Source organism: Camelus bactrianus, chromosome 9 (genome assembly GCF_048773025.1).
Source record: "Camelus bactrianus isolate YW-2024 breed Bactrian camel chromosome 9, ASM4877302v1, whole genome shotgun sequence".
In the NCBI taxonomy this organism is placed as follows: Eukaryota; Metazoa; Chordata; class Mammalia; order Artiodactyla; family Camelidae; genus Camelus; species Camelus bactrianus.
The window spans coordinates 10,018,866-10,032,836 of NC_133547.1; the positions used below are offsets into that span (position 1 = coordinate 10,018,866).

A 13,971-nucleotide genomic window follows, 5' to 3' on the forward strand; every position below is an offset into this window, starting at 1 on the left:
GCGGGTCACGCTCGTACACGCCCCCTGCACGCCCCCGCCCATGGCCCCCCAAGCTCTCAGGCGCCGCCCCCCTCTCCTTCTCCCCCGCACACTCTCGCGGTGCCCTCTCCCCTATTGTCGGGGGCCTCCCCGCGTCTCCCCGCCCCCTTCCCCGCGCCGGCCCCGCCCCGGCCCCGGCGCCCCGCCCCCCGGGCGGGCAGGGGGCGGGGCTCGGGGGGCGGGGCGGGAGGCGCGGGCGGTGCAGGTGCCGGGCCGGGAGCGAGCGGCGGCGGCGGCGGCGGCGGCGGCGGCGGCGGCGGCGGCGGCGGCGGCGGCGGCACCATGGGCCGGGCCCGGCGCTTCCAGTGGCCGCTGCTGCTGCTGTGGGCGGCCGCGGCGGGGCCAGGTAGGGTCGCGGGCCGGGGCCTGCCGGCCGGCCGAGCCGGAGCGGGGGGCGCGCCGCGGTGACAAGCGGGCGGCCGTGGGGCCGCAGAGGCCGAACAATGCGCGCGGGGCCGGGCCGGCCCCCTCCACGGGACAAAGCGCAGCGCGGGCCGGGAGCCGGGAGCCGCGAGCGGGGGAGGGGGCGCGGGCCCGGGCCGCCTTGCCGCAGCACCCCCCCAACCCCGCGCAGGCCCCGATCCCGGCGGGGACAAAGGCCCCGAGACCCCCCCCAACCCCAAGCCAGCCTTCTCGAGGCTGGCCCCGCTGTCCTTCTGTTCGGTCTGTGTCCCTCTGTCCGCCCGTCTCTGAGTCCCTCAGTCTCTCTTCTTGTCCCCCTACCCTTGTCCTCGTCCCTCAGTCTCGAAGTCTGTCCCTCTCTCTGTCTCCCTTTCTCCTTGCCTCTCTGTCCCCCACCTCTCTACCCTGTCTTTGTCCCCCACTTCTGTCCCTTGGTTTCTGTCCCTTTTTACAGGGTCACTCTGCCCGCTCCTCATCATCCTCTCTATTCCCTTCTCTGTCCCCCTGTATTTCTGCCCTCCCTCTCTGTCCCCATTCTCCCTCTCTGTCCCTGTCTCGCTGTCACCTCTGTTTCTCTGTCCCCATCTGTCCCATTCCCTTGTCTCTCTGTCCCTCTCTTCCTGCCATTCCTGTTTTGCTAGCGCCTTCTGTCACCTGTCCCCCGCACTCCCCACTCTCCCTAATGCCCTCTCTCTGTCCCACTGCCTCCCTGTCCCCTGGCTCTCCACCTCCCCTCTCTCCCCTTACATCTTCCATCCTGAGATCCCCATTGCCATCCTTCATTTCTCCGTGTCTCTGTCCCTCTCTTCCCCTGGAGAGGAATTGAGTCAGGCAGGGCATCTGAAGGGCCCTGGTGGGAAATGTGTGTGGGGGGGGGGAAGTGCACGGGGACCCTTGACATGTGGGCACACACGTGGAGTCAGCAAATGCCTCCCAAACGCTGCCCCTCCCCACCCATTCACACACCCAGGCCATGACCTACAGAGAAGCCCCCTCCAGGACATCCAGAAAGCTCTCCGCATACCCTTATCACACACTGGAGAAAGCTGGAGACCTCCCAGATAGGGTGACCCTGAGACCAGGGACAAGGTCAGGAAATGTCACCCCCATACTCACACTCTCGCGCTGTGTGTGCCTCATACCTGCCACGGATCACCCCCTCCCGGTGGGGAGAGCCACTCTGGGGGGAATGGATGCTTGGGAGGTGGATGGGCAGATGTGGGAGGGCTAGATGTCCTGTAGAGATTTGAGAAAGGAATGTAACCAGATGGCACAGGGCTGGGGGCCTCCCTGGGTGTAAATCCTGGCTCCTGCCATTTGCCGGAGCAGCCAATGGCAAGCGTCCTCCTCTTTCTGGGCCTCAGTTTCCCTTTCTGTAAAATGAGGACGTTGCACTTGGTGACCTGAAAAGAAAGGTACTCCAGTTTGGACCCCCGAAGGGGTTTCTGGCAAGTTGGGTGCAGGTACACCTTTGCCACTCTACAGTTTGAGGCAGAGCCTCCCACTCCTCTTTCAGGGACAAGGAGAGGGGCAGAGCTGACCTCTCACCCTCTGCCTTGCTTCATTCTATAGTCTTCTGCCATCACGTCAGAACTTTCACCATTACCCCCTTTCTTTGTGCAGACACACCACAATTTACCAGATGAGCTCTTTGATACTTCAGCTGTATCTCCATACAGTTCTGTTTTTCTTTCTTTGTTAGGCCCTTAAAACCAGGCTCATAGACTCCTAGGACCAATGAATCTAGTAAACAAAGAACCTGAGGGTATTTTAGATGTTGACATCTTTCGGATTCCAGAATCCTAAAGTCTTTAGAATCTTGGCACCTTTAAAATTCTGGAACCTTGCTGGCATTAGATTCTAGCCTCCTGGCATCTTTAGAACTCTGAAGCCTTGATGTCTTGAAGATCCTGAATCTTGACATGTCTAACATCTAGAATCTTGACAGTTAGAATCATGGTGCTTTGGATTCACAGAATCAGAATATAGCCTAAGATAACCACCTACCCAGTTTAAGAATCTTTTTCTAGCACTTCTGGAAGGAGGTAGTCCTACAGGCTTGTCCCTTGCTTAGTTTTAAACTCACTGCTTCCTGGTACCCTAAACCCTTCTGTAAACTTTCTTTAAATTAGATGGCATGGGCTTTACAAGTTGGGAGAGAGCTGGGTATCACGGGAAGCATTCTGAAACCAGGCCCCTCTGGTGTACTTCTGGGCCAGCCCCTGCCCTGTCCCTCTCTGAGCCTCGCTTCCCCTTGTGTTAAGCATGGAGTAGGCAGCTGGAGTACCTGATCTCAGAGGACCCTGCCTGCTTTTATTGTCATCAGATATTTCTGAATGGCCTTGGCCATCAGATTTTAGGAGGTGTCCATGGTACCCACATTTCCCTTTTAGTCACTCGCCTTCCTCTCTCACCTTGCCCAGCTGGCTGGGGTGGGGATGGGAGATGGGCTTCGTTTATGCCCTTTCAAAAATGTAGTCTCTCTTTCCTGGCTCAGTCTTCTGCCAGGAATAGCAGAAGAGGGTGATGAGACTTATGCCAAAAGAAAGAAGGGTCCAGGGTGGGTGGGCGAGAGGAAGTGGGAGAGAGATGGGTTGCCTGCCCAGAGATGCACAGGCAGAAACAGAGACCCTTCAGGCCAGGAACTGGATAGATCAGAAAGGAACAGAGGAAACAGATACCCAGATCCAAAGATAAAGAGGCTATTAAGAGTTGGGGGGCTTCGTGGAGGGACAGTTTGTTGATCCCGAATAATGTTTTCCTCCCAAGTGACTCATTTTCCCCTCCCTCCTAAAGTTCTGACTGGCCACTCTAAGAAGAGGGTTCTGTCACTGATCCCCACCCACCCATGAGCCGGATGCCTGAGTCCCCAGAGCGGAGGTCAGGTTCCGCAGTGGATTCCAAGATCTTAGACACAGCAGGGCTGGGGCCTGGGGTGGGTTAATGTCGTGCGAGCCTGGCCTGTCCCCATCTTGGGGAACACAAAGGCAGCTTTCTCTCTGGGGGCGGTGGGTGCTGGGAGACAGTCAGACTTGCCAGCACCCAATGGCCTGTGGCACCAGGACCCAAGCACCCACTAGTTCCCGCCTGTGCAGACCCCAAGCCCAAAGGTCCTCTGGGAACCAGGCCCCATGGCTCCTTAGCTGGTCCCCAGTGGGGCAGGGGGGCGGCAGCAGAGCCCGGGCTCTTCTGGAGGGGGGTGAATAGAGGGCACAGGGGGTGGAGGCTAGGACAGTGAGCGCTCAGTGCAGACTTCCCGGAGCAGGAATTGTTCCCCTGACCCCACGCCCAGGGGGAACCTCCAGAGGACTCCCCCACCCCCTGGCTGGGCTTGAGGCCCAGAATCCAGGGAGTTCTGAATATCCCAGGAACGTGGGGGCCACAGGGGATGTCTGTGTGTGAGGCTGCTGACTCACCCCTACGCCTCCACCTGATGCTTGCTTCACAGATAAGAGGGGGATGAGAGGGCTGGGGAGACAGGACTGTGGTTCTGGAGGTTGAGGACTGTGGATCCGGAGTCAAAAGTTCCCAGGAGAGGAGTGGAAAGGGGGCCTGGACTCCTGGATTCTGAGGGCAGAAGGGGCTGGGGTTTTAGACTCCTGGTTCTGAAGTAGGAGACCGCTAGGGGTCCTGGACATGTGTGTCAGAGGGAGGAGGGGGCTGGGGTCCCAGACTCCTAGGTCTGAGGGAGGAGGTAGCTGAGCCTTGGACTCTGGGTCTGAGGGAGGAGGGAGCCAGGGGCTTGAACTCCTAGGTCCAGAGGGAGAAGGGGGCTGGGGCCCCAGACTCCTAGGACTTGAAGGAGGGTGGAGTGGGGGGTACAAACTCCTGAGTCCTGAGAGAGGAAGGGGCTGGGGGTCTCACTCCAGGTTTCTGAGGGAGGAGGGGCTGGGACCCTGATGCCTAGGTCCTGCAAATACAGGCGCCTTCACAAGGCTGAGCTGGGGAAGAATTGATGCTTTGTGCGAGGATGTTCGGACTCCGCCATTGATGGGGGGCTGAGGGGGGGTTCCGTCAGGACGCAGGGATGTACCACCTCCCTAGGGGAGGAAGTGGGGGAAGGAGGCATGATACCAAGAGCCCCCTAGGGAGAGGATACGGAGGGGGTGGCTGTGACCTTCCCGGATCTGTGACCTTGAGACTCCCTTGGGTATTCGCTGACTCAGGACCCAGGAAGTGCTCCCCCCACTCCACTTGGTCTCCGTGGAAACATCCACCAGCTGTGTACTCTGGACCCCTGGCTCCTGGGTCCTGAAGGAGGAGGGGGTTGGAGGCCCAGAATCGTGGATTTGAGGAGGGGGGGCGCGCTTGGGACGTCTGGATTTGAGGCAGGAAGATGCTGAGAACTCCGACTCCTGGTCCTGATGGAGGAGGGCGCAAGGAGCCTGGACTCCTAGATCCTGGGAGAGGAGGCAGTTGGGGGCCAGACTCCTGGGTCTAAGGGAGAAGAACGCTGGATTCTGGGTCTCTACATTTCACCTGCTCAGCCACTCTTTCCCAAACCCTCCCCAGTCCCTTTTTCCAGGCACCATCCCCATGACGACTCCAGGCTGTCTTCACAGTTTAAAGGGCCAGTGCCCCAGCCCCAAAATCTCAGCCCCTCTCTGACCAGAAAGTCCTGCCTCACCACCCCCCAACCCTGAAACAAAAGCTCATGGGACATTAATATTCCAGGCACAGGCACTGTTGGTTACTGACTCCTCAGGAGGGGGAGGGAATAAGACAAAAGCCCCCCACCCTCACCCCATGTGCACCCTCAAGTAGAGAGCAGGGGATTCATTGGGGAGGGGGGCGATCCAGAGGTCCTGACGACTCCCAAGATATGTTGAGTTTCTGCTACTGACTTGCCTGGGACCCTTGAGCCTCATTCTCCACATCTGTAAAATGGAGGGGCTAGCATTGGGTTAGCCCTGGGGTCCAGTGTCCATGGATAGGCTTCAAAATGTTTTTTAAAGGCACCAGAATGTTCAGGCAGGCCGGTTTGCATGTGGATGGGCACATTTCTGGGGGTTGTAATAACAGCAGCTTTGCACAGAGGGCTTCCCGAACTTCAAGTCCTGGACTCATCCTTGTGAGTCGGGCACTGGCATCATCCCCAGTTTACAGACAGGGCATCAGAGGCTCAGGAAGCTTAGGCCACTTGCCCCAGGTCACACAGATGGCAAGTGGTCCTGCTGGGATCAACCCAGGTGTTTAAGATGATGTCACAAAGCCATTGTGAGGCTGAAATAAGATCCTGCCTGACACTGGCGATTCATGTGTCAACCTCCCCAGACTTTTATCAACTGCCAGGCATACTGCTAGGTGCCAGGGTGCCACAGTAAACTCCATGGATTACATCCCTGCCTTCATGGGGTGTATATTCGAGTTATGGGGAACAAACAGACAATAAACACGTACGCAAATTAATAAAATAATTTCAATGAAATTTCCAAGGAGATAAAACAGTGGTGATGAAATAGAAAGTATTCTGGAGGTAAAGGTGCAGGGAGTGAGAGAAGGCCTATCTCCTAATGAGAACAGGAGGCAGTCCTGGGGCAATCAAGGGGGGAGAACATTCTAGGCAGAGGGAAGAGCAAGTGCAAAGGCCTTGAGGTCGAAACATGCTCAGCATGTTTGAAGAACATTAAGGCCAGTGACCCTGTAGTAAAGCAAATATTGAGAAGGTGGTCGGAACTGTGGTGGGAGAGGGGTCAGGCCACAAAACACCTTGAAGGCCCAAGGAAGGAATCTCGATTTTATTCTAAGTGTAACCAGTAGCCCTCAGGGTGTTGTAAGCAGAGAGGTGACTTCATCTGATTTACCTTCTTGAAAAACCCATCCAGCTGCTGTGTTGAGAATGGTCTGGGGAGAGGCAGATATGGAAGCAGGGAGACTCATGTGTAGCTCTTGAAGTTCCAGGTAAGAGATGGTGTCGATGGACTCGGTGATGATAAATGAGGTAGACAAAGGTGAATAGGTTTGGAATATGTTTTGGAAATAGAATGGATAGATCTTGCTAATGGAATGGATGTTAGAGGTGAGGGGAAGGGTGAGAACTTGAATGATTTCTAGGGTTTTTGGCCCGAGCAACCAGGTAGATGGTTGTGACATTTACTGAGATGGAGAAAACATGGGGAGGAAAATATCTGGGGCAAGGATTGGACATGTTAAGCTTGATATTCTGGGAAGTGCTAGATAAACCCGTAATGGTGGCTTAAATTCACAAAACATTATATTCAAAGATAAAAGAATCTGGAAGTAGGCATCCGGGGATTTTCTGGTCTCTCCACATTATCACCAGAGACCCAGGTACCTTTCAGCTCTTGGTTCCAGCAACTCCATCACATGCTAGTTCCAGGCAGCACCAAGGTGACCTGGTGAAAAAAGGACTTGTCCCTTCCTTTAGGAAGTCCTCCCCAGGTTACCACATGACACTTTCCCATATATCCAATTGGACAAAACTTTATCACGTGGCCTCACTTAGCTGCAAGGGAGTCTGGGAATTTTTGCTTTCTGCTGAATATAAGTCAACCATAAAACACAACCAGGATTTTCTTACTAGAGAAAGGGAGGGATGCATCCTGGGTAGGAAGCTAGCTGTCTCTGCCTCCTCCTCCCCCCAGAATTAATCATTTCTGCCCCTCATTCCCCAAATCAGGTTACCTATTCCTCTTACAGGGAACATAACACTTCTGATGGGCTGTTACAGTGATTTGTGTCTACCTCCCCATAAATCTTGAAGGCCTTCCAGGACAGGGACCTCATCTGACTCATCTTTGGGCACCCAGCTCCTGAAAAGCTCCTCACTGCTCAGGAAATACTCCAATGAATGAATGAGACAGAATATGAGAAACATAGAACAATAGTTATCCAGCATTTAAAAGGGAGTAACCAGATCTGACCAAGGCTCTTTCTTGCTTTAATTCCACCACTGGCCTTCAGGATAAAAGCAAATCTCCTAGCTTTTGGCATTTGAGGCTTTTCCCAAGTACATCCTACGACCCCTTATCAATGCTGGACACTTTTCACCTGGACAACCAGGCATGGATGTGGATGCAGGACATGGAATCAGAAATATGTAGATGCAGATCCCGGCTCTGCCACTTTCAGGCTGTGACCTTGGCCAAGTCATTTTCTCTCTCTGGATCAGTTTCCTCATCTATAAAATGGGAACTGGGAAAAACCTGGGGATTGATCATAGTGCCTCCCTTGTTTAGGTACTGTGATGATTAAATGGAAATTATATAGGTAATGCCCTTAGCACAAAGCCTGGAACGGGAAATGCCTAATAGACAGTAGCTATTACGGTTATTGTTGTTTGGAAGATGACAGTGACAGTGATGATGGTGATGTTGATGATGATTAATCTCAGCTTTGAGCTTTACTCTAGGCTGTTTCTTCTGCTGGAAACACCCCCTACTAATCCCTACCTTGTTCCTCTGGTGGATTAATCAGGGTAAGTTAACTGCTATAACAACAGCCCTGAAAGCTCAATGGCTTAACGAAAAAGTCTATCTCTCATGCTACAATCCTGTGCAGGCAGGTCGCGGGGGGCAGGCAGTCAGGGCCCCAGGCTCCTTCCAGCTTGTGATCCTGTGCTCCTCTGGGCTCCTTGGAGTCCCCTACATTCAGCCAGCATGAATGACTGTGAGTGAGATGAGTCAGGCTGGAAGAGGTGTTTCTCTCTTCGCCTACTCCCATGGCCAGAAATCAGTCACATGGCCCCACCTAAGAACAAAGGATCCTAGGAAACGTAGCCTAATCGTGTGTTATACCAGTTAACTTTAGCCATCTTAAGAGACCCTCCAAAACACAGTAGCTTTAAACAACAATTGTGTTATTTGTTCATGAGTCTAGAGATCAGCAATTTGGAATGGATCAGTCAGGTACTTCTCTTGGTCTCAGCTGGGGTCAGTCATGTGGCTGCAGTCACCTAGTGGTGCCACTGGGGCTGGTTGGTCCAGGATGGCCCCAGTCACGTGGTTATCTCTCTCCGATATGCTTAGTCTGGGCATCTTCACCTGACAGTGTCAGGGCAGCAAGAGGGCATGAGTGGAAGCTGCAAGGTCTCTTGAGACCTAGGCTCCAGGACTCATATGATGTTACTTCTAGCAAATTCTGTTGGTCGAAGCAAATTGCACGGCCTCCCCGGATTTGCAGGGTCAGAGTGCCTCCTTAATGAGAAGAGCAGCAAAGTTAACTTACAAAGGTCACGTACAGGGACCAGGAGAAGAGTGTGGCCATCTCTGCAGACAAGCTACATCATGTGCTCAGGTGTGAAAGATGGGAAGTGGTGAATACAGAGCTGTTTCCCATACCTGGTGAACTCCAGCTCACTCTTTAAAATGTGGCTCCAGTATTTTCTTCCAGAACCTCCTCTGACCACCCGTCTCCCTAGGCAGTCTTAGTCTCTGCTTCCTCTGGGCTCCCAGTGTGCCCTGTGCTGCCCCCATTAGGGCACATACCATTCTAGAGCAGGTTTTCTCCATCTCCTGGACTCCAGCCTGTGGGATATGTTGGGTGTGATGAACTGAAGGAGAGGGGAAGGACAGGGATTTGAGGTTTGGATGGGAGAGGACCAAAGGGAGAGAGACAAGAATGAATTGCAGCCCTCAGTGAGTCTCCTGTTTCTCTGTCTACTGGTCCAGGGGCAGGACAGGAAGTACAGACAGAGAATGTGACAGTGGCTGAGGGTGGGGTGGCCGAGATAACCTGCCGTCTGCACCAGTATGATGGATCCATAGTTGTCATTCAGAACCCAGCCCGACAGACCCTCTTCTTCAATGGTACCCGTGGTGAGTGCTGGAGTCTGGAATCCTGAGTCTTGAAGGAGAGGGCTGGGGCCTGACAGAGGACAGAGCCGAGACTCTGGGCTCCTGGGCCTGAGGGAGGAGCGGGCTGGGGACCTGGACTCCTGGTCCTGTGGATGGGAGGGCTTGAAACCTTCTGGGTCTCCAAGGGAATAACTAGGTTACTCAAAGGGAGTAACTTTAGATGCATAGGTATGGTTGGAGAAAAGAGGCAGAGGGCTGAACTCTAAGCTCCTGGAGGGAGGGTGGGACTTCTGAGGTCAGAATTCCCCAAGTTCACTCTTGCTTGTTCACTCTCTAGCCCTGAAGGACGAGCGTTTCCAGCTTGAGGAGTTCTCCCCGCGCCGGGTACGGATCCGGCTCTCAGATGCGCGCCTGGAGGATGAAGGGGGCTACTTCTGCCAGCTCTACACGGAGGATACCCACCACCAGATTGCCACGCTCACTGTACTGGGTAACGGCCTCCCCCTCCTCGGACTCATTCCCTTCTTCCTTTCTCCTCTGCTTATCCCTTATCTTGAGACCTGACCCTGTTTTTAACCTCCTGGACATCTAGTCCCTGTGAATATGGCCGGCCTTCCTGACCTCTGGCCTCTGTGTTTGACCCCTGCCACCTGGGACCCTTGTTCCCTTTGGTGCCTGGGATCCCGCAGCCTGGTTACTTTGAGCTCATCTCAGTGCTTCCTCTGACCCCCGCCCCCCCCTCCCCGCCTTTGCCCTCTTCCCCCTGCGCCAGTGGCCCCCGAGAATCCGGTAGTGGAGGTCCGGGAACAGGCGGTGGAGGGCGGCGAGGTGGAGCTCAGCTGCCTCGTTCCACGGTCCCGCCCGGCCGCGGTCCTGCGCTGGTACCGGGACCGCAAGGAACTGAAAGGTACTACCGGGTGTGGGGCGGAGTGGGGAGGTGCCAGAGAAGGGCGGGACTTGAGAGGAGGCGGGGTTCAAGGAGGTGTGGCTGGAGGGAAGGCTCGTTTATTTGTGGGCGGGGCTTGGAGGCGAGTGCATAGGTTTGGCAGATACTAGCCCCTCAATATATAGCTATTGAATAAATTGATGAGAGGGCGTGGAGTGAAAGAGAGGAGCTTTGGGAAGGGGCACGTGGGGTTGTGGGCTTCATTCGGGGAGGGACGTGGTTTGGAGGACTAGAGGCTAAGGCTGTGGATAAGGGGCGGAGCCTGGCAAATAGCCTGCTTTGGGATTGGCTGAGGGGCACTTTGTTCCTTCCCCGTGGAGGCAGAATCCCGGCCTGACAGTGTCTGGGCGGGGCTTGGCAGGGGTGACTAGCGGCCAGGAAAGTGGCAAGGTCTGGAGCGTGGCGAGCACAGTGCGGTTTCGTGTGGACCGCAAGGACGACGGCGGTATCGTTATCTGCGAGGCGCAGAACCAGGCGCTGCCTGCCGGACACAGCAAGCAGACGCAGTATGTGCTGGACGTGCAGTGTAAGTGCCCGGCGAGCTGGGACCTGGGAGAGCGAGGGTCCCAACACCAGCTGTCCGCCCTCGGGAAACTTCCGAGTCTCTCATGATGACCCGGACAACCACTCTCCCATCTCACTTCTGCCCACAGACTCCCCCACCGCCCGGATTCATGCCTCCCAAGCTGTGGTGAGGGAGGGAGACACGCTAGTGCTGACGTGCGCTGTTACGGGGAACCCCAGGTGAGATCTGGGACCTGAGACTACTGGGTCTTGAGGAGACTAGGACTGGGGGACCTGGACACCTGTGTCTCAGGAAAGAGAGGACTGGATGAACAGAGGGGGCTGGGGCCCGCACTTCTGAGTCCTGAGAGAGGAAGGGTCGGGGCGCCCAGACTCCTGGATTCTGAGGGTAGAAGGGGCTGGGGAGAGGCCAGGATTCCTGAGACCCTGGTAATGGGTGGAAGCTGGGCCCGGGACTGTTGATTTTCTAGGAAGGAAAGGGCTAGTAGGGACCTTATTTGGAAATGCTGCATATCTAGATCCCTGAGACTTCAGAATTGGGTGCTGGCACCTGCGCCTCTAACTCTCACTATACCCCTACCCAGGCCAAACCAGATCCGCTGGAACCGCGGTAATGAGTCTTTGCCGGAGCGGGCCGAGGCAGTCGGGGAGACGCTTACGCTGCCCGGCCTGGTATCCGCAGATAATGGCACCTATACATGCGAGGCGTCAAACAAGCACGGCCACGCGAGGGCGCTCTATGTGCTCGTGGTCTACGGTGAGGACAGGCTGCTGTCGGCCTGTGGGAAGGGCTCAGGGCAGGGGCGGGGCTTCCCGTGGTCCCCGAGATATCCTGGGTGGGGCGGGGCCTTGGGAATGACAGGCTGGATTGGATAGTGTTTGAGACCCAGGCTTTGCAAACCGGCGACGAGCAGAAGCAACAGCCGACAGAGTTCTTAGAGTTCTGGGGCCAGACTGACGGTCTGGGTTCAGATTCAGTTTTGCAGCATCCTATTGCGGGTATCTTTGCGCTTTAGTTTCCTCATCGGTAAAGTGGAAATAAACAACAGCACCTACCTCATAGGGTTGTTGTGAAGATATGAGCTAAATATATAAAGCGGTTGGAGGCGCCTAGCACAAAATAAGTGTTAAGTATTTAGCTCTTTTGACAGTGGGGCAGGAATTTTGGAATGGCTGGGCCCTAGCTCAGCATTTTAAATACCTGGAGCGTTTTAGACAAGATGGGAAGGGGCTTGGACCTGAGGTCAAAAGAAAGGGGATGTCCTGTTTCTGTTCTCTGCGGGGTGTGGCGAGGGGAGGAGGCAGGTAGGTATTAAAATAACTCGGGGGCCGGGTCCGGCTGTGTACAAACCTACACGCATTCCTTGAGGAAGTGGAGCATAAGAAGGAGTGAAGCCATGAGAAGGAGCCACCAGGTGGCAGTAATTTGTGGGACGTGGCACTTAATGGGGCGCAGTTGGATGAGACCGTCCTCTGATGACCTCGTCCTGCGCCCTGTCCTTCTGGCAGATCCCGGTGCTGTGGTAGAGGCTCAGACGTCGGTGCCCTACGCCATTGTAGGAGGCATCCTGGCGCTGCTGGTGTTTCTGATCATATGTGTGCTGGTGGGCATGGTCTGGTGCTCAGTACGGCAGAAGGGTAAGTAGGGGCGGGGTCTCGAATTCAGCGACGGGTGTGGTTGGTTGTGGGATTCGGAAAGGGGTGGGGCCTAGTACCCGAGTCTAAAGAGGGCGGGCGTAGAGCTGGGATGAGGGGGCGGAGCCTAGATCCAGGATTTGAAACCCAGCGGAACTTGAGGCCCAAATTCCAAAAGGGGCGGGTCTTTCGGGCCAAGACCCTAGAGGGGGTGAAGGGTTGAAGCTGAATTAAGTCCATGCGTTTGAATTCCTAATTGCTGAATGAGTAGGGAGCAGAGCAGGAGAATTCTACCAGGAGAACGGATAAGCGTTGAGCTTTCCGTGAACTTTTGGAGTCTTCCTAATTCTGCTTATACCTCTCTCTGTCCCTGTTTTGCTATTCCCCGGACTTGATTCCCTCTCCTTGTATGTTCCGTCTCTCTCTCTTCCTTCGTCTGATATGTCTTGTCTGTCTCCCTTGTCCAACTCCTGGGTCCACACATATATGTCGCCTTTGCCCTGGGGGCCTCTCATCCCTCAGGCTCCTATCTGACCCATGAGGCCAGTGGCCTGGATGAGCAGGGAGAAGCAAGAGAAGCCTTTCTCAATGGCAGCGATGGACACAAGAGGAAAGAAGAATTCTTCATCTGACCCCACCTCCACCCCAGGCCTGTGCCTGGGCTGGGGTCCACCCCACTGCCAGCTGCAAAGACATTTACCAGAGTCTGGGATGGTGGGCTTCTCCCCCCACCACTAACACCTCAGACGTTTGGGCAGGGATGGGGGTGTCAGATGCCTGGGTCTCAGCAAGGGCCAGAAGCAAGGGCCCAGAGGTCTGGGTCCCCCAGGGGGCAAGGGCCAAAGGTCCAGATCCCCCAAGTCCAGGGAGGGCAGGGCGGTAGGGATTGGGTTGGGGGAAGATAACTGGGGGAAGGCTAAGGCCCCTAGGCTGCAGAACCAGGTCTCCTGGGGAGGGATCAGATTCTGGGAAGGGTGGGGTGGGCAGGGAAAGGGAACACAGATTTCTTTGGGGGCCCCAGACCCCATGCCAGCCATTGTAGGAGTTCCACAGAGCTCTGGGCACCTCTTTGCAAAGCCATGTTTGCACGGTGGGGTTAAGGGTGGGGGGGAGGGCGTGGAAACAGGGATTCTGTGTCTTTGTGTCATAACTTTGATGGGGGCGGTGAGGGAGACAGCCCCAACTCTTTTCTCCAATCCCCTTCCCCAGGTTCCTCGGCTCCCTTTCCTCCTCCCCCCAATCTGTCCCACCCATTTGTCTCTGTCCACCCACTCCTGGGGGGGCCTTCCCCATCTCTCCTCCAGGCCCCCCGGGGAGGGGGAAAGGAGTTTGGGGGGAGGGTGTGTTGGTCTCTATGGTTTTATATATAATATATTAAAAAAAATCAAAAATCTGTATGAAAATATCAGATTGCGACCCCTGCCCCCAATCCTGGCTTTTGCCCCCTTTTTCTTGTTAAAAAAAAAAAAAAACACATTTTGTACGGGGCGGGGAGGGGGATGGGGAGGGGGTTTGGCAATCCCACTAACCACCATTAAACTGAGGAGAGAACAAGTGTTTGGGGTGGCTTTGTGTCTGTCCCTCTGCCCAGAGCTGCACCATGTCAACAGGGAGGGTTACTAAACTAAGGGCCGAGGGGAGTGTGATGACTGCTGATGGGCAGTATAG

General features: G+C 55.3%; 1 protein-coding gene across 1 annotated transcript; it reads left to right on the plus strand.

The window, feature by feature from the left end:
• Positions 1-236: 236 nt before the first annotated feature.
• On the plus strand, positions 237-13,696 carry CADM4 (cell adhesion molecule 4). Its single transcript, XM_074369512.1, has 9 exons — positions 237-385; positions 9,072-9,218; positions 9,535-9,687; positions 9,970-10,104; positions 10,505-10,669; positions 10,797-10,887; positions 11,253-11,425; positions 12,178-12,306; positions 12,826-13,696. Exons 1-9 carry the CDS (start codon positions 322-324, stop codon positions 12,933-12,935), a joined length of 1,167 nt encoding a protein of 388 aa, XP_074225613.1. The 5' UTR covers positions 237-321; the 3' UTR covers positions 12,936-13,696.
• The last annotated feature ends 275 nt before the right edge of the window (positions 13,697-13,971 follow it).

Excerpts from the sequence above, each read along its gene's own strand:
- CADM4 (XM_074369512.1), top strand. The coding sequence starts at position 322 with ATGGGCCGGGCCCGGCGCTTCCAGTGGCCGCTGCTGCTGCTGTGGGCG. Across the intron at positions 10,105-10,504 it reads GGACCGCAAGGAACTGAAAG|GGGTGACTAGCGGCCAGGAA; the intron begins GTACTACCGGGT and ends GGGGCTTGGCAG. Across the intron at positions 10,888-11,252 it reads GCTGTTACGGGGAACCCCAG|GCCAAACCAGATCCGCTGGA; the intron begins GTGAGATCTGGG and ends ACCCCTACCCAG.